Raw genomic sequence first — 20672 nt, 5'->3', positions numbered from 1 at the left:
AATAAATTTGTTTGAACAAACACACACACTAACACACACACACACACACACACACACACACACACACACACACACACTCCAGAACATGGAGTTACCTGAGGCACAGCCGTTAACCTTTGTGGTGTGAGCCATGCTGGCTTGAATCCAAAGACAGATACAGAAAGGAGTGAGGAGTCATGCAAATTTTATGCATCAAGTTCCCAAATGCACTCAACCTGAAACAATAAAGAGAGCCCCATCAAAATGGGTCATTTAAAAATATGCACAACACTAAATCTTAGACTTCTGTTCACAAAGATGACTGTTAATGGAGACAGCAAATTGGAAGGGGGGAGAGACAGCCTGTGGAACAAGGTGGTGACTGCCCCGGACCCGGCCACTGGATGTTGAGAGTGACACACCCACAGATGCACCCATGGACAGGTGCTGAAAGCAGGTCTCTAGACACAGTACTCTTATGGGAGATAAAATATGTTCTCCAGAAACGTGACTTTTTAAGGAAAGTGGCCTTCAAATACAAATATGCATCATTCTGTAACATTTCACAAACTATTTTTCGTTTTTACACTTATCCTCCTTTCCAAATGTTGGTTCAATAGTTTCATTTTCTCAATTGAACAAAAGCAGCTGTTGCACCAAATGCTCATTTTTTTAAAAGGTTAAGTTCATGTGAATTCTTTCGTGATAGCTCAAGTTTTTCACTGACTTAGTCTTTTTAAAACATAAATCTGATCCAGGCAGTCCCTATCTTAAAAAAAAAAAGAACCTTCAAAATCTCCCATTGTCCTGTTGGATAAACTGCAAATGACACAGCACAACATGTGGTTTTGAAACATTAGGGTTTGTTAGGCAATATATTTCTTATTTTATATCGATTCTCTGCTTAAAAGTTAACTGAGATTACAAGACATATTCCAATCACAAAATTTAAAACAAAAAAACAAGAAAAAAAACCCCACTGCTCCGATATTTGCTTCTTCAAAATGCCTTGTGAGAATGCAGGGGACACGGGTTCGAGCCCTGGTCCGGGAAGATCCCAGGGGCCGTGGAGCAACTAAGCCCGTGCACCACAACTACTGAGCCTGCGCTCTAGAGGCCACAAGCTGCAACTACTGAAGCCCGTGCGCCTAGAGCCCGTGCTCCACAACAAGAGAAGCCACTGCAATGAGAAGCTGGGGCACACCACAACGAAGAGCAGCCCCCGCTCGCCGCAACTAGAGAAAGCCCACGCGAAGCAATGAAGACCCAACACTGCCAAAAATAAATAAATTAAAAAAAAATGTTGGCAAGGAAAGCAAACAATGTTACAGACATATTCCATTTCCACTGTGTCCAAATTCTCACTCTAAACCAACAAAATCCGAAGAAATTGAGCTCAACGAATTCCAAGCTGAGAAATAGTGTCAATTTAGAAACCCACATGAGCTTCCCAAAACAGAATGCTGAAATAAATAACATATCCATTTATCCTGGATTCTAATGCAGCCATTGGTGTCATTTAAGAGCTTTTAATAATACAGTAAAATACTCAAAGTATGTTGATCTGTCATAACCTATTTTGTTAAAAATACGTATGTACATATTTACACATCTATTTAAAATAATTAGAAGTAAATATGCCAAAATGTTCATTGTGGTTGCCCTTCAGTGATGCAATTATGGATGATTTTAGCTCCTTCATTACTTTTGTAATAACAATTATTTTAAAAAGAAACATTAGATACTTCCTGTCAACTTGGTTTTATCTGCTTTAAAATGCACTGGAGAAAGAAAAAAGTATTTTAAAACACTATGCAAAAGAACACTATCAGGCCACAGTCATGGAGATCATAAGAGATTAGAAATATAAACAAATAGGAAGGAAGAGGAACCAGCTGATTGCTTTGATCACACAGGGTGAGAATTTCTTGCTGCTTAGCTAGGGAAATTTTCTTCACTGTTTGAATGGGTTTGCACTATGGTTCAAGGCTGACTACTGTGAAAGCAGCTCAGTGCAAACTCTAAAGGACTGGTTTCTACAGGCTGCTTCTGACAGCTGTGCTCCTTGCATGGCTTTTCCAGCTACAGTGACTACTTACTGCTCAGCTCACCCACAGAGACCTGATTCTCAGCCTCCCACTGGAGGCCTCCCAGCTCCCTGCTGGTCCCCAGTTTCTGTCTGGCAACACACCAGGAGGGCAGGATGACTCTAATCTATGTGGCAATCACCTGGCATTCTGTCGGAAACAGGCACTGGTTCAGGTCCATGGCATTGAACTTGGAGAGTCAAGAGCTAGCTGAATCACAAGGCAGACTTTAGGGATAGAGTGAGCATTATGTCTGACAAATATAGCTTTGTTAAGAAAAAAAGGTGGGGACTGGGTAAACTGAAGAAGGATGACTGAGTTGATGAGGGGGCAAAAGAAAGAAGCCCAGCTTCTGGAATTATTCAACTAATTATACTTCTAAAAGCCAACAACAACAAAACCTAAGCAAAAACTGTTTACTGGCCTCAATCTAGCCCTATGTGTTTGTATTCTTGCTTCATAATGGCTTGTAAATACCACCATTTAAATTCTTGAGGGCAAACAGAAGGCCAGAAGAAACAAGCTGCTTGTGTTATGGGTGAATGAAGTTATGTGTCAAGGTATTTGCATGGAGATGTGCCCAGAATCTTCCTAGTCAAGCTTCATAAACTTTGGTCCAAGGTTCTCTCCTGTTATTGAACCTCTTTCACCTGGCAGAAGATTTTTATCTCAGACTGAAATTGGTCTCTCCCACCCTCCCTCAAACTGAACAATAAAATCAAAATGAGGAGGAAGCCTAAAATTAGGAATCACAGGCATATCACTGGTAAAATAACAAAACATGCCTGTCACTGGGTGTGGGTCCTGGCAGTGTCTGTGCAGAAACAACAGTTTTATATTGTGTATTGATTTTTCCCAGTTATTGTCCATGCCTGACAGGTGGCCTCAAATTGTGAGGACTCAGTCTTCCTAATGATATGCAGATTCTTATGTCCGTGAATTGTTTAAACCAGAAAAGATCTGGCCGTGATCCATTCTGTTACAGATCAATAAACTGCTTCTTTTCACTGTCAGAGAAGACTGCAAACCAGTAAATCTTAAGTGGTACAACAGTGGCTTGGTTTTGCTCACTAAGAAAAAGTGCCTCAAAAAGATTTAGGAAAATACATCAACAGAGAAAATAAAGAATTTGTCTTCTTGTCTGTTTATTTTAAGAGACTGATCTGCATTGAAGAACATTTTAGCAGCGCCCCAAGTATGGTGCAGAGAATAATGCAGACATTGAATGAATTAACCCCACAGATACATTAGCTTAATATGAAACAGATATGAAAAAGAGCTCACTAGATCTTTTCTAAGAACACATCAATGAAAACAAATAAATGAAACAGAAATTTGATGTGCACTCTAGGCCAGCACTGCCAACCAATCAAATGGCATTGCCTTGGTTAGAACCAAGATAATGATGATGACAGCCGCAACACTGATGACAATGCAGATGACGGCCAGTGTTTATCAAGCTCTTACCGCTATGTTATCGAAATCTAAAACATCATCTACTCCAAGCTGCACCATTATTTTAAGTACCTTTGATTTTAAAAAAGATATTGCTAATTAAAGGGTAATAAAGTGCTTCTTAAAATTACATTAATTGTAAGACATATCCTCATTTCACAAGTGTTAAAATGTGAAAAATGTGCATCTTGGAATTGGCAAAATGATGTTACCTTTAAAAGCACTTTTAAAAGCACTTAACAGTTATTACCTTAATTAAACCTCACAACAACCCTATGAAGTACAAAAATCCTCTCTTCCCATTTTATAGATAGGAAACTGAGGCACTGGGAGGTTTAAAATGTGCCGAAGTCACACAGCTGGTAAGTGAAAGAGCTACAATTAAAGCTAAGCAATTCGGCCCTATAGCTCATGCTCCAGCCCCTGTGATTAGTGATTTAGAGTGAGGGCACTATTTCTTTAACAAATAACAACATATATGCACGTAATAAGGTTCCTTTCAAGGAGTCACCTAAGGGATGTATACGCCTATTGCAAGGATGCTTTGTTCAAATCCCTTTTAGGTAGAAAGTTATGTTTCAAAGTTTTATGTAACATTGGTTTTAAAGCAATTGTATTTCCAACTTTACTCTTTGAGATTACATGTTTAAGAGCTTGAGGAGCTACTTATATGATACACAGGGTATATCTTAGCACTTATTGGTCATACTCTCTTCCATACTCCACATGATATTAATCAGCTTGATTATCAATCTTGTTCCTTAGACTTTGCCATGAATGTCATTTGACTCTTTCAAAACATTAAGTATACTTAAAAATTTTTCCACCACTGAGAACAGGTGAGAGATTCTCAGTGGAACTGCAGGAGTTTAAAAAATGGACAGGATCAGTGCAGCATAACTGGAATAAGAAACGTGCTGCTCAAAATGACAATTATGAAAGGGGAAACAACCATTTTGATGTGTAAGTTCTAGAATGTCTTTTACAGCATATAGTATTTTTCCTAAATTAAAGAAGCAACATGAAGAATTTGACAAAATCTAGGCTTCCCTGGTGGCGTAGTGGTTAAGAATCCGCCTGCCAATGCAAGGGACACAGGTTCGAGCCCTGGTCCAGGAAGATTCCACATGCTGCGGAGCAACTAAGCCCGTGCGCCACAACTACTGAGCCTATGCTCTAGAGCTCGTGAGCCACAACTACTGAGCCCATGTGCCTAGAGTCCATGCTCTGAAACAAGAGAAGCCATCGCAATGAGAAGCCCACGCACCGCAACAAAGAGTAGCCCCCGCTCGCCATAACTAGAGAAAGCCCACGCGCAGCAACGAAGACCCAACGCAGCCAAAAATAAATAAATAAAATTAATTAATTAAAAAAAAAGAATTTGACAAAATATGGAAAAGACAAAACATGCAAAAAAATAATCATTTACTATCTCACAATCCTAATGTTCCATTGTTACCACCTGAGACTATTTCTTTTCAATATATTGACGATATGTATATTTTAATTACCTTAACATGTTTTGTTTTGTTTTGTTTTTTGCCGCTCCACGGCATGTGGGATCTTCCCGAACCAGGGCACAAACCCATATCCCCTGCATCGGCAGGTGGACTCTCAACCACTGTGCCACCAAGGAAGCCCTACCTTAACATGTTTTAAAGACTACATCATCCTAGAATTTGTACCAGCCACTATTTTGTTTCCATTTTAGAGAAATAAGATAAGCTAAAATATTATGCCATTCCCAGACGCTCACACACTAGTGCTGGAAGCAGACAGAGACACAATTAAAGGAGAAAGCACTGAAACAGCTGTGTATACACAGTTCAACTCCAATCCATTGTAAGGTGGTCTTACTTTGCCCAAAAAGGGTGGGAGTGGCTGAAAAATGTATTCAGAAAAAATCACTTGGCCTAAGTCTTAAAGGGTGAATGAGTGTTTTTCAGGGCAAGAAAGGTGGAAGGGCATTCTAGGCAGAAGGAACAGCACATGCAAAGGCAGGCGACGAGAAAGTGGAGGTCTCAAAGCGTGGTTCCCAGACCAGCAGCATCATCATGATCTTCTGGGAACTTCTTCGAAATGCAAATTCTCAGGCTGCCCCAGACCTACTGAATCATAAACTTTGGGAGTGGACCCCAGTAGTTTGTATGTCAACAAGCCCTCCAGGTGATTCCAGTGTAGGCCAAAGGTTCTCAAAATCACTGACTTAAAAGATGGGTTAATTGGGGAAAAATTATGTCCCAAGGCTCCAAGAGCCAGGAATGCCCTCTGATTTTAAGAAAATGATACCCAGGGACCTCCCTGGTGGTGCAGTGGTTGGGAATCTGCCTCCCAATGCAGGGGACACAGGTTTGAGCCCTGGTCCAGGAAGATCCCACATGCCGTGGAGCAACTAAGCCCGTGCGCCACAACTACTGAGCCTGCGCTCTAGAGCCCGGGAGCCACAAATACTGAGCCCACGTGCCACAACTACTGAAGTCCATGTTCCTAGAGCCCATGCTCCGCAACAAGAGAAGCCACTGCAATAAGAAGCCCGTGCACCGCAATGAAGAGTAGCCCCCGCCTGCCTCAACTAGAGAAACCCTGTGCGCAGCAACAAAGACCCAGTGCAGCCAAAAATAAATAAATAAATAAATAAATTTTTTAAAAAAGGAAAGAAAATGATACCCAGTGATTTAGAAAACATGACCTTTCTCCATTCACTTACTCAAAAAATACTGATTGGGCATTCAGCATATAAGAGGCACACTGCTCGGCGCTAAAATGGTAAACAAAATAGACTCAATTCCTGCCTTTTAGGGGCTTTTAGGCAGGAATTACACATATACTTACACACATACCAGCAAATTTTTAACAAATTATGCGAAATGTATAATACAGGTGTAGAGTGAGACTAATAGAGGCTGAACTTCTTAGGATTAAAGTTGAGAGTATGGAGATGGATGAAAATGGGTGGTCCTCAGAGGCTTCTTTAGGGAAATGACATTGTAGGTGAAACCTGAGGGATGGGTAGGAATTAGCTGGGGGGTGTATGAGAGGTAAGAATGGTCCAGAGAACAGAATGGAGTCCAGAAACAGACTGACACAATGCTCTCACCTGCTTTTCCGCAGTGGTATATAAAACTCAATAAACTCAACAAACGAAGGAAGTCTTTTAAAAAAAAATGGTGCTACAGCAATTTGCTATGTATAGGCAAAATAACAAAGCTTCGTCTTACTCTTTCACCATATACAAAAATTAATTCAAAATGAATCATAGTTTTTTGAGTGTACAACCAAAACAACTATAAAACTTTCAGAAGAAAATGTAGAAGACTCTTGCAAACCCTTACAGACCTAGGGTTTGGAGAAGAGTTCTAGATGTGATACCAAAAGTTGATAAAGTGGACTTCATCAAAATTAAAAGTTTTTTTTCTGTAAAAGAATGGCCCAAAGGCTCTGGGGCAGGGAAAGTTCTATCAGCTGAGCAACTGAGTTTATTCAGAGAGAGAGAGCGCAGACTGGCCTGAGAGGAAAGGTGAGCAGAGGCTAGATGATGAGATTTGCTGGCCCTTGCTGGCCATGGTAAGGAAAATGAGTTTTATTCTAACTGCAAAGTAAAGTCATTGAAGGTTTTAAAGCCAATGAGTAACAAAACATAAATGATCTTATTTTCAAGTAGTTTGCTTATTAGGCTTTCTTTAGGGAGAGGTAGGTCAGGGCTTCTTTAGTTATATTATCATGGTGAAAGGACACTGGACCTTGCAGGAATGGTTTATTCAGACCAGTCTTTTGATCTGACTTTTCAAAAACATTTCATTTTCTACTCTTTAGAGCAGAAAGGCTCAGCCATGCTAAACAGAAACTTCCCAGATGTTCTTGTGTTTTCCCCAGAAGATACAAGTTCTTATTTAGGAGAAACAAAAGAGGTCAAGTGCCTAGATCACAAGTACTTTATAATTTGCTGCCTGACAAAAGTTCCCAGAATGTTAAACTGTGTTATCAATACAGCATATGCACTTCAACTGAAAATGGTTACGGGAAAAGCTGGAGCCAGAAACCGAATCCAGAGATTTAAAAAGACAGAACTAGCATCTCCTGTGCCCCAGCCACAGTCAAGTTCAAGTTGCCCTTAACATGCGATACAAGCTATTCCAGTAAGTCTTGAATGCTGCCTTCCTTCAGCTGAAATAAATCTGATTTATGCTTTTATACTTTTAATAAAGACTCAGAACATTCTCTGCTATTTTGTTGTCTCGGGCTTTCCAGCTGGGACAAGCATACTGCTTTCGTGACTGTGCAAAAATCCAGCTCATGTTCATCTACCCATGCGAGGGGGCAAACACTAGGGCGCAGGGTGGGGGAGTTGGCATCTGCTATGTGGATTTAAAAATGGGAAATGACTGAGAACATTTGTTTCCTGCTGGTGTCCCATTCCACTGAGGGATTCTCTGGATAACAGCAGTATGGCGCCAGCCTGACCAGCGACAGGCCACGCCCAGGAGAGAGATCTTTGTCCTCTTGTCAGTGGACCCCTGGGGTCATTCCCACCAATTTCAAATGGGCAGAGGCCATAGATGCATCCTCTGAGGGCCAATTCAAAAGCCATCAATCACCCAACACTTCTGCCATGTTCAGCTGGGAAATGCAACAGGCCAAGGGAAGCCTACTCCACAGGTAGGATTTAAATTCCTTCTTCCTCACCTGAGGTCTGCCTCTTCCTTGCCCAGCTTCTCTGTTCCCCCTTCTAAAAGGCTCTGACAGCTACATCTCAACTCCACCACGCTAGGAAAAGTGCCAGAGCATGGAACCTGCCAGAGAAAAGCCTTCACCCCTCACCCAGGGCAGAAAGGTTGGGCTCAAGCCAGAAACATAGTCTGAAGCCATGTCCCAAGTAGACTCACAGAGCTTGCAATCTGGCAGTGCTATGGAGCCAAATGCAATCAGCTCCTGAGATGAGGGCCTTGGGGCATTACTGAACATTTAGCCTCCTGGGTGATAACACCTAACGGGCAGGGTCCGAGGCAATGAGGACGCTACAGAGCAAGATCCCCAAACTCAGAAAGACCATGAACAGTGAGATCCAGAAACAGGGGGATAAAAGGCCTGTTAGTACATTTCTATCACACTGAAGCAACGTTAATTCACAAACATTTATTTGAAACTACAGGTGGGGGTAAAGAGAAGCAAAAACAAAAATTTCTAGCCATCAAGGGAAGAGGAATGTTCATTAATGGCAAAATAGCTATTATTTCTAATTTCAAATGTCTGACAGCTGTGCTTTTATTTGTTCTACACTGTTCTTTTAAAAAATTAAGTTTGGGTTGATAGGCATTTACATGAGTTAGTTAACACCTTCTAAGCCCCTCGCTACCCCAAGCATGGTACCCAGTAAACAGCAGCAGCATCTGTGTGACTTGTTAAAAAAAAAAGTAGAATCTTGGGCCCCACTACAGATTACTGAATCAGAACCTGCATCCTAACAAGAAGCCCAGGTGATTCGTTCACACACGGAAGTGGGAGAGGCACTGGCTTAGCCCTAGTTTTCCCATCAGGGCTTATGCTTCTTAACAGGTTATCTTCTATCTTGAGGGACCCATAGCAGTGGTTCACAACCTTGGCTGATCATTGGAATTACTGTCCAGGTCCAACCACAGACCAATTAAATTACTCTCTGGGGTTGGGGCCCAGGCAGAAGTATTTTTTAAGACTCCCTTAGGAGATACCAATGTGCTATGCGTGAGTCATTGGCCTATTCCAGTGGTTCTCAAAGTGTGGTCCTGGTCCAGCTGTACTACCAGGGAACTCGACAGAAATGCACATTTCTTTCTTCCTTCCCCTCTTCCCTCCTTCCAGCCTTCTCTCTCTCTCTCTCTCTCTCACACACACACACACCAGACTGGGACTACCTTTATAAAAAGAGAACTCAGTAAAACGTCAGGAAGTTCTCAGAAGGCAGGCAGGTATTCTGGTGTCTCCTTTACACAATTTACTTAGCACCTGAAATAAAAACATGTATGTTTTGTAAAGATGGCATAAAATTCATTTTAAAATGAGGATGAAGCCAGGTAGATACACGTCTAGGGGCTAAGTGGGTCATAGGGTCAAAGCATGCAATGGATGAGAAAACTGTGGCTCAGAGTAGTAGGTAAATTCTTCTGTCCCATGGTGATTTGCAGGGTTTACCTGATAGCAGTAGTATTTCCCGAAATCTGATAATGCAGCATCCCAAGACTTTCCCCAAAGATTCTGATTCAATGAGTCTGACATGGAGTTGAAATTTATATTTTTCATACACATCCCCAAGTGATTCTTGTTATCAGAAAAGTTTGGAAAACACGTTGCTTTATAGGACTTCTACTCCCTAAGTCACTCACTGTTTCTCAGAGTGTGGCCCTGGACCAGTCGTGCCAGCATCACCTGGAGACTAGAAATGCATATCCTTGGGCCCCACCCTGGACCACCGAATCAGAAACTCTTCAGGTGGGCCCAGGGGTCAGCGTGTTCACAAGTCCTCCAGCTGATCCGAAAACTATGGCACTAGGCTATTTTCAAAACTCGTATATATTGTAAGTGGAAACTACCTGCTCTTATTCAAACACCTAGTTTTTGGTGAGAAGTACAAAGAAATTCTGGCCTCATCTTGGGCCTTGCCTGTGTCTTTCTTATGGAGGGGACTGTCCTCTTCCAAAGAACAGCATGAAAGAACATATTGAAGACAGTCTTTGGGTGTAATCATAAATCATTCATGTGGATAGGAGCAGAGTGGAGTGCAATGCCGAAATGAAAGCCATTGTGCTACTATGGTAGGATTTTAAAAAAATATCGTAACATTTTACTTTAATTGGAAAGACAATCCAACAGCAACAGGAAACAAAGAAAACAAGTGGCTAATGTGGTGAGATGTCTGGATCTTCCTAGTTCCCGTCCTTTCTTTCTCTCTTCCCATACTATTGTTCTGTCAAGAAACATGTTTACCACAAAGGTTTGAAAACCAGTTCACAGTTTCATTATGTCCAAATGCAAGAGAACTACTTGAAAACTTAGGGAACACAAGACAAAGAATATTTACAACAGAGTGACAGGTCTCAGAGGGTTCTTGAAACCCCCAAACCAAATGCAAAGTTTTGTGGTTTCTAGCAAACCCACATTGTTCAAGGGAGAGGTTTTGCTGCTTTATGAATTATCCCAAAGAGGCCAGGACCCAAGGAAAGTCAGGAACCTCTGAATTTACACATATTTCACAGGACACAGATTTGGATGAAAAGTCTAACAATTTAATGTTCTAAGTTACAAGAGGAAATCCATTCCCTTACCTGGAAACCTCTTTCTCTCTGGCTTTTAAGGCTGCTTGTGAGAACTGGGGGCTCATCCACAACAGCAGAACTCGGGGTGAAGCAAAATAGCAGCCCAAGACCAGGAATCTGGGAACCACATTTTCACTTCAACTTGACCTGGAACTACCTCCTCCAGGGCTCTGGGCAAGTTATTTAAACGGGGCTTCCCATTCTTCGCAGCTGGACTAGCTCAGCCCTAATGACACTTCCAGGCCTGACAAACATTCAGTAATTCTGTTCGTCTAAATCCTGGGCCTAATGGGTACACACGGCTCCCTGAGGCTGATACTGCCAAATAAAGTCAGGCCGTAGGGAACCTTGTATATAGGTCAGCAGGACAGGGATCGTACCTCACAGGCCCCCACTGTCTCTGAAGCTCCTTCTGGCACAGCAATGACCAGTCAGAGAATTCCCACCAGTCAATATAAAAGGGATGCTGAAACAGCAGGGCTCTTGTTTCTTCTCCAACTCAGCTCCCAGGGTGGCTGTTTTTTTTCTGAACCTTCCAAATTATCTTTCCCCCTTTCACCGTACTAGTACGAAATTTTCAACGTAACTGACATGTACACACCACTATATTTAAAATGGATAACCAACAAGGACCTACTGCATAGCACAGGGAACTATGCTCTAGATTATGTAACAACCTAAATGGGAAAAGAATTTGAAAAAGAATAGATACATGTATACGTAAAACTGAATCACTTTGCTGTACACCTGAAACTAACACAACATTGTTAATCAACAACACTCCAATATAAAATTAAAAAGTTTAAGAAAATAATAAATTTTTAAGAGAGAAAGTGAAAAATCAGCTATAATTCCACTACTATAAACATCTTGCTATGTAGCTTCCCAATTCTTCCCTGGGCTTATATACACATGTGTATAAGTATATATTTTTCTCCAAATATGTTATTTTATTTCTTTTAACATTATAGCCATCTTTTAAAGATAATACCTGTATCTCTTCTTTTGATACCTGCATAGTGTCCCCTTTCATATTTGTGCTATATTTTATTTGACCTTTTTTTTAACACCTTTATTGGAGTATAATTGCTTTATAATGGTGTGTTAGTTTCTGCTTTATAACAGTGAATCAGTTATACGTATACATATATCCCTGTATCCCCTCCCTCTTGCATCTCCCTCCCCCCCACCCTCCCTATCCCACCCCTCTAGGTGGTCACAAACCACCTGGCTGATCTCCCTGTGTTATGCAGCTGCTTCCCACTAGCTATCTATTTTACGTTTGGTAGTGTATATATGTCCATGCCACTCTCTCACTTTGTCACAGCTTACCCTTCCCCCTCCCCATATCCTCAAGTCCATGCTCTAGTAGGTCTGTGTCTTTATTCCCATCTTACCCCTAGGTACTTCATTGACCTTTATTTTTGAGTATTTAGATTCTTTCCAATTTTTTCTTACTACAAACTCTTTGAGAAACATATTTTTACATACAGCTTTGTGTACTTATCCAATAATTTGCTGTGGATCAATTCCAAGAAGTGGATTTGTGAGAGGAAAAGACTGAGCCTGTACATTCTGACAGGTAATAACAGGTTGCCCTGCAGAAAGGTGCCAATTTAAACTCTCACCAAAACCACATGGGAGGGCCAATGAAACTAGACTCCATGCCTATGTACGTTTATTGTTTTTAATACAGCACACACACCCTCAAAACAATGTACTGAAAATCTCTCTGTAAACAATATGTTTTCGCTGTTTGTATTTAATACAGCAATTTTAGTTGCTCAACATGGGATTCTATGTTCATTCTTCATCCTTGGCTCAGAGTAATTTATATTTTATAAAACGCAACTCGTGTATGTAACATTGTCTCTGGGGGTAAATTTATAGAAAAAATTAATTCTCTCATCCAGAAGTCTGAGGATGAGAAATCCCTGACTGACTGAGAGTGCTTCTTGACCTACTACATGATAACGGGGCTTGATGTGTAACCAATTAGTCAGAACAGAGATGTGAATAAATCCCAGACTTCTGTCCTAAGACTGAAGAGGTCATGGTGTTGAGAGAACACACTTAGTTGAGTACTCACAGCTGGACCCAAAGTACCTTCTGAAACAAGTACTCCTTCATCTTCTCAGAACAGGTATCTAATGTACACACACCCCCAAAACAAGCAGATGCTTAGAGAGAATGCTGGTAAAACACAGAAGAAAGTTCTAGCCTTTGCTAGAACTGTGAGACCAGATTCCTTAAATTAATATTGTGGAGCAGAAATTAATACAGCCAATTAAACATAACATAAAAAAATTTTGTGAAGCTATGAAACAAAGATTTTTTTTTTAAAGAAAGAACCAGGAATATAGGGGAAAATACAAAATTTATATATACTAACTTATTTTGGAGGTGCCCTTACAGAAATAAAACCATACTGTTAAAGACATATGTATATATTATATACAGTATCATATGATCATAAAGCTCTTAGTTGCTATGCATTACAATCAAAAGGGCTCTGAAAACCACCTAAATCCAAATCCTTCTTTTGTAGATGAAGGACATTTTGTGAAATAACAGAGGTTAAATAGCCAGAATACAGTCACACAAACTAGTTAGCAGAGGTCTGTGTCTTTATAGAGAGGTATGAGGAGAGGAAGGCACATCACAATTTTTTCCTACTATGGAAGCAGGAGGGAATGGAACTTTCCTTTCTTGAATTTCCTATTTATTTTCTTAATCTTTTGCTCCCCACTCCTTTCCTCATAACCCTTAATAGATGTAAAAGGAGCCAGTTAATTTTTTAAAAAAAGGGGGGAGCCCATGACGGGAATTCCAAGCCCATGGAATGTATATTTCTTTACTCTTCTCATTAGCAGGAATGTTGGGCCTCTGCAGGGGATACCTTAAGATTTTTAAAGACAGGGAACTGTCTGGACAGTTCCTCTCGCTCACCTCCCACTTAAACACACAACACTCCTGACAGAGGAGGGACTCTAACGTCTGTGTCACTATAAATTGCCTGTGGTGCAAGAGTGACATCCATAGTCAGAACCCATCAGGGCACTCATTTTCCAACAACTCACTAGACAAGCAGTGGCCCGTGGTCCAGCAGCACCAGTATCTGCTGGAGCTGGTCACAAATGCAGAATCTTGGGCCCTCAGCCCAGACCTACTGCCTCAGAATCTGCATTTCAACAAGAGCCCCACATTAAAGTGTGAGAAGCACTGTTTCAAGGAAGATCTTTATACCACTTTTGCCTCTCTGGAAAGTAAAATGGGGATAGCAGTAAAAGGACCCATTCCATTGACTTTTCTTTATTTTCTAAATTTCCACCTTCACTTTGCAAGACTTAAGTCACACACATTTCTTCATGGCTCATGAGTGCAGAGACCCACCCCAAACTCTAATACAGCTGTCAACAGAGAACAGCAGAGTTCCGCATTTGCTTTTAAACAAGCAAACGTGCAGTGAACTTTCTCAAACTGCCATGTTTTGAAAATACTGGGATTGCATATACTAAAACAGTAAAGTAACCCCTTGACCTTTTTTTAAAAATTGAAGTATAGTTGACTTACAATGTTGTGTTAGTTTCAGGTGTACCTTTTCAGATTCTTTTCCATCATAGGTTATTACAAGATAGTGAATATAGTTCCCTGTGCTATACAGTAGGTCCTTGTTGTCTATCTCCCCTTGACCTTTATAAAAAATTTCATATTAATGCTTGCAGGAGGGGACAAGAAGATTTATTCCATTGTACTAGGGATTGTAAGCAGACACACAATGTGGCACCTTCCTCCTTGCAGAATTCTGTTTTTTGGACCTTTCACTCCAGTCTTCTCACTCTAAAAAGGGAGGAGGCTGTGGCAGAGATGCTGCAACGTAGGCCCATCCCTATAAACTGCATCTTACTCATCCACTTTAGTCACACCATGAGAGCCATACAGGTGGGGAAGAGGTGACAGACATGTTTTACAACTCCCTTGGTTGGCTGCCATGGGTGAATGATGGTCAAAAACAGGATCAATACCATCATAACGCATATGCTGACAATGAATGAAAACCTTGAGGGGCCTTTAGAAGGAACATCAGCCTTCAAGCTCCAACAAACCATGCTTGAGTGAGAATCTTTCAAGTGGCAAAGCTGCTCTTCTGAGCTGGGGTGAACGAACACATGCTCTAATCTTAACAGCTTGTTAGAACCCTGCTGTGATGTAAACTGATAATCAGACACAATACATGGACTTAAATCTCTGAGTTGAATTTCATGATATTACTGGACCAAATCCATACTCCATCAGTCAGTTCAGTGGCTAAGGTCAGTTACCACACATCTTTACAATTCCACTGATTTGCTGTCTCCTCATTTCCTTTTATGCCTTAAGCCTGGGTGGCCATATAACTTATGGTTCAGACTGGGACATTTTTTTTTGTTTTTTTTTTAAGATGTTGCGGGGGGGTGCTTCCCTGGTGGCGCAGTGGTTGAGAGTCCGCTTGCCGATGCAGGGGACGCAGGTTCGTGCCCCGGTCTGGGAAGATCCCACATGCCGCGGAGCGGCTAGGCCCGTGAGCCATGGCCGCTGGGCCTGTGCTTCCGGAGCCTGTGCTCCACAATGGGAGAGGCCACAGCAGTGAGAGGCCCGCATACCACAAAAAAAAAAAAAAAAAAAAAAAAAGATGTTGGGGGTAGTTTATTCGTTTACTTATTTATTTTTGCTGTGTTGGGTCTTTGTTTCTGTGCGAGGGCTTTCTCCAGTTGCGGCGAGCGGGGGCCACTCTTCATCGCAGTGCGCGGGCCTCTCACTATCGCGGCCTCTCTTGTCGCGGAGCACAGGCTGCAGATGCGCAGGCTCAGTAGTTGTGGCTCACGGGCCTAGTTGCTCCGTGGCATGTGGGATCCTCCCAGACCAGGGCTCAAACCCGCGTCCCCTGCATTAGTAGGCAGATTCTCAACCAGTGTGCCACTAGGGAAGCCCCAGACTGGGACGTTTTTGAGAACACTAAAATGCTAAATAGATGAGATGTTGGGAAAACAGATGTAAACTAGGACTGTCCCAGGCAAACTTGGATGTATAATATCCCTACCTTTAAAGAACTAATAGAAAAAAGGGGAGGGAAGGGAATAACAATAAATAGAAACACTGGGAGATTGCTATAAAGACACTCTAGAAACCAACTATAAAAAAAGACATCTTAACATATATCCCAATGCCACGAGGTTCATTCAGTACATTCTTATTAACAAGATACAGTAAAAATGCATTGTGAACGCTAACAAAGGCTAGCAGTAACATGTGATATCAAAAGAAGCTGTGCTATTCCCAATGTCATCACCACTTAGCATAAACACCAGTAAAATAATTTCTAGAATGCAAGGCTCCTAACAGTACAATCTCAAACATTCTCCTGGGAACTGCATTTGACACTGACACATGTTGTTTCTCTCACTTTACCCACAGTCTCATAACTGGGTTATCTAAATGGTTTCAGGATTAAAATTCTCCCAGCTTCTATTTTAAACCAAACATGGCAACAGACACGTCCACAGCTTAACAATTTTACAATGTTTTCACATGCATTATCTTAGCTAAGCTTCCAAACAGCTTCGGGAGATACCTTCCCCTGTAACAGATAAGGAGACTAACATTCAGAGAAGTAAGCTGCGTGAATGACTGCAACATCACTTACTGTGCTGTTCTTCCCCACTGGGCTTTCAGCTTTGCAAGTACAATGATTAGGTCACCCTAGTTTTCTAAGTATCTAGCACTCAGCGCCTAGGACAGCCAGTGTTCAAAATTATTTTTAATTAATTAACACTTTTTTGAATGAGTGAATGAAATCCATAAGAAAGGAATTGGTACATTTCTATTCCTGTGTCTATGGTCTCACTTTATGACCCAGGGAAGGCAAATCTTGTATATATACAGAATTTTTTAAAAAAATATTGAGAGGATCCTACTAAATAAAGGTGAAAGAAACAAGGAATTTACTACTAAGTAGCTAATACAGCTTAAAGGAGAAGGAACATGCAGAAATGGCAATCTCTAATAGGTAGTAGATGAGCTGAGTAAGGTGTGTATGAAAGCAGAAGGTTGAAAGACACCAGAGCAACTAGATCCTTTAGTTCTCCACCTGATTTCTTTGGACTTCAATATCAGCTGTGTGAATAACACTTTCCCCAAACTACCCACTGAAAGTCTTAGATTGGGTCTTGTGTTTCATGTCTCTGCTATATATAAGTATGGGCCAAAAGAAGTGAGGTCGTCCAGTGCCTTCTTTACTATTTGTTCTTCTGAGTCAACGAGGAAAAAATAGCTTGGAACACTTCATGAGACCCTGGCAAGAACTTCTGCTCCTAACACTTCCCTTTCAGGGCTTCTCCTCACTTGACACATGGGTGCACACAACTCTATTGAGTTTTCTCCTCAAAACCACTCCCTTAAAGCAAACTGGAACGATTAAAAAAAAAAAAAAAAGAGTGGGGAGTAAATACACATTTAACAGGGAAAGAGTATAGACATTAAAACACTATACTGTCTTTTTCTGTAGTTTTCACTAGTTTGAGACCTGGTCAGTGCTAAAGATAAACAATTATAATAAGAGTGAATAAATTTCATGGGAAGGCAGAGAAAAAAACAGAGGTATAAAATGATAGTCTTCTTAAATTTAAGCTTTTGTAATTGCTTATTTCTCATATTTCATCAATATAATATTAAAGTACAATACAGCATACTTAATATAATGCCAAGGAATATCATAAAATATCATTATTTGATAGTGACATATCTACCCAGAACTTAGTTGCCTAGCCACTCTGTTTGGAAAACGAATGAGAAAAGAAAATAACCAAATAAATAAACTACAAGAAAAATATTATCTATGAACTTAGCTTACACAGAAATCCCAAACCCATGATCAATTTATTCTTCTTTCACATATGGTTCTATTAAATTTGGTTGTTTGGGGTACACCCCTCTCCCCAATAGCCCTGGTCAGATTATAAAGTCATGGGGATTGCTTGAGAAGTCATAGTAACTCAAAGGCAAATTCCTATAGCACGGGAAGAGATTTTAAAATAATGTTAAAAAAAAATGAAATGTTGGGAGCAAACAGCCCTATAAGCTGCATGTTTCCTGAGGGACATTGCTGTTATTACAAGGATAGACCTAACTTTCTACAAGAAGCTTAAATTGTGTTCAATATATTGTTTAAGAAAGTCTGTAAGAAATGCTCTAAGTTCTATGGCTATGTTTTTCCATTTAAAAAAATTAAGGTATAATTCACACACAGTAAAATTCACTCTAAATTTTTGTATACAGCTTTGCAAGTTTGGACAAATGTGCAGTTATTTCATCTCTGCCACAATCAAGATATAGGATACTCCTATCACCCCAACAAACTCCTCTATACCCCTCTGCATTTAACCCTTCCTTCCACCCCCCCATCGTCTGACAACAACTGATCTGTTTTTCAGTTCCTATGGTTTTGGCTTTCCCAGAATGTCATATAAATGGAATTGTGCATTATTAAAAAAAAAAAAGTCTGTAAGGATATAATCAATTTCAGAAAGTTTTCAAACCAAAATGGTTCAAGTGAGAGGGACAGAGAAGACATAATTATAGGGACAAATTCTGTGCCATTGGGAAAGCTCAGCTATCCAGAATAGCATAGTCTCTGATGGAGAAATACAACCTACATTTTTACTACCATTTATTTTTAAATATTTAAAAAATATTTTAAAAGGATGCCTGGTGATATTTATATTTTCCAAAGGTGTGTATTACTGTCTAATTAGGTATCCTAAACAAACTCAGAAAAACAGAAAAGTAAAACAAAGGGTCAAGGGACAGTGTTAGATGCTGCTCTGCCCTGAACTGTTAGCTCCAGGGATCTGCCATCGTGCTTTGGTTCTCTTGTTATTCCTGCAAGTAGTCTAATCTACACTGAGCATGTGGTAAACATTCAGTAAATGCTTGCGGAGGGGGACTTCCCTCGTGGTCCAGTGGTTAAGACTCTGCGCTTCCACTGCAGGGGGCACAGGTTCGATAACCCGTCATGGAACTAAGATTCTGCATGCCACACTGCATGGCCAAAAAAATTAAAAATAAAAGAAAACCTTCTAAAAATAACTCCTGTTGAAAGAAATATTTAATTTTTTTCAACAAGCATTAAGTCAGAGCACTGAGGCCAAAAATGAATTTGTGATCAAATCACGAAATAATTTAATACTTTACCTTGTTTTTGTTACATAAACCAATGTGTATATTATTAGTTTTTAAACATTAGAGATTTCATTTTTAAAAAATCTGACCTCTCTTATTTCACTGATTATTAACTTAAGGCCTAATTCTTAAACTCCTAAAAATTTCAGAGTTGTCCTTTTAACCCAGGTTAATGGTAATACTTCTTCTCAAAGCAGCAGTACAAACACAAAAAACATAGGTACTTATCATCTTGACTGAAATCATAGTGAGTGCACATTGATTTAAAAATCTGTGCTACAAGGAGATCAGCTCGGTGCTTTGTGTCCCCATAGAGGGGTGGGATAGGGAATCTGGGATGGAGACACAAGAGGGAGGAGATATGGGGATATATGTATACATATAGCTGATTCACTTTGTCATACAGCAGAAACTAACACACCATTGTAAACCAATTATACTCCAATAAAGATATTTTTAAAAAAAATCTGTGCTATGTTTAAGTACTTGCTCGGTGCTTTGTGTCCCCATAGAGGGGTGGGATAGGGAATCTGGGATGGAGACACAAGAGGGAGGAGATATGGGGATATATGTATACATGTAGCTGATTCACTTTGTCGTACAGCAGAAACTAACACACCATTGTAAACCAATTATACTCCAATAAAGATATTTTAAAAAAAAATCTGTGCTATGTTTAAGTACTTTCCCAGAAGATAATATACACTTCAGTCTCCAGATCTAACAGGCTAGGATCCACTCCACTTCTGTTTCAGAGGTTAAAAAGACTGGCCTTACCACAGACATCAAATGGAGAAAAACCAATGCAATCATGGTAAAGAACGACACATGCCTTATGCAATGACACATCACAGACTGCACTAAAATATACATTTTCCCACATACAAACGAAAACTAAGCCTAGTTAATTTATGCTAAATCCTTTGCTTTTAAAGCAAATTCTCATGAGAGAAGTTCCCTAGAATTTGAACCAAAATTTTTAGTGGACAATAAACAAAAAAATGTATTACAGAAAGGATCTTATGCTGCAAAAAAAAGCATTTAAAGATTTAACCAATATTGAGAGTTGTTTTGAAAATAGCAAAGAGAAGATCTTAAAACAACTACAGTAAAAGTTAGTTATCAAGTAGATATTTAAAGGCAGTGGCTTTGAAAAGTCTGTGAAAGTTATGGATTTTTTTCATCAGAAAATGTAGATATGTACACACACAGACACACACAAATCTAAATGAGATTTCAAAAGGAGATGGAAATGTAGGACTGTCACCACACCCTCAACAGATCCATGGCTTAAAACTTTTGTTTTAAAGTATAAGATCTGGGCTTCCCTGGTGGCGCAGTGGTTGAGAGTCCGCCTGCCGATGCAGGGGACGCGGGTTCGTGCCCCGGTCCGGTAAGATCCCACATGCCGCGGAGCGACTGCGCCCATGAGCCATGGTCGCTGAGCCTGCGCGTCCGGAGCCTGCGCGTCCGGAGCCTGTGCTCCGCAACAGGAGAGGCCACAACAGTGAGAGGCCCGCATACCACAAAAAAAAAAAAAAAAAAATTAAAGTATAAGATCTTTCCAAATTGTGATCTAACCAGATACTTTATTGGAGTATAACTGTTTTACAATGGTGTGTTAGTTTCTGCTTTACAACAAAGTGAA

The 20672-nt window shown here is 40.4% G+C and overlaps 1 protein-coding gene and 1 long non-coding RNA gene across 7 annotated transcripts in view; one reads left to right on the top strand and one right to left on the bottom strand.

Annotated features, from left to right (window-relative positions):
* The window catches only part of LOC114486879 (uncharacterized), a 30634-nt gene extending 22998 nt beyond the window's left edge, over window positions 1-7636 (top strand). Inside the window, exon 3 of the long non-coding RNA XR_003681253.1 lies at window positions 7512-7636. This is a non-coding gene — a long non-coding RNA (uncharacterized lncRNA). The remainder of the gene's footprint in view (window positions 1-7511) is intronic.
* KANK1 (KN motif and ankyrin repeat domains 1) overlaps window positions 1-20672 on the bottom strand; it is a 206645-nt gene that overhangs the window by 74323 nt on the left and 111650 nt on the right. For all 6 annotated transcript variants that reach the window (XM_055087151.1, XM_055087152.1, XM_007129199.4 and 3 more), the window contains one exon: window positions 96-215. In XM_055087151.1, the coding sequence (XP_054943126.1) occupies window positions 96-132 (37 nt within the window). In that variant the 5' untranslated portion in view covers window positions 133-215. The remainder of the gene's footprint in view (window positions 1-95; window positions 216-20672) is intronic.

Source organism: Physeter macrocephalus, chromosome 9 (assembly GCF_002837175.3).
Source record: "Physeter macrocephalus isolate SW-GA chromosome 9, ASM283717v5, whole genome shotgun sequence".
NCBI classification, from domain to species: domain Eukaryota; kingdom Metazoa; phylum Chordata; class Mammalia; order Artiodactyla; family Physeteridae; genus Physeter; species Physeter macrocephalus.
Note: the sequence above shows the minus strand (reverse complement) of the source record. Positions and strands in the feature narration are given on the sequence as shown.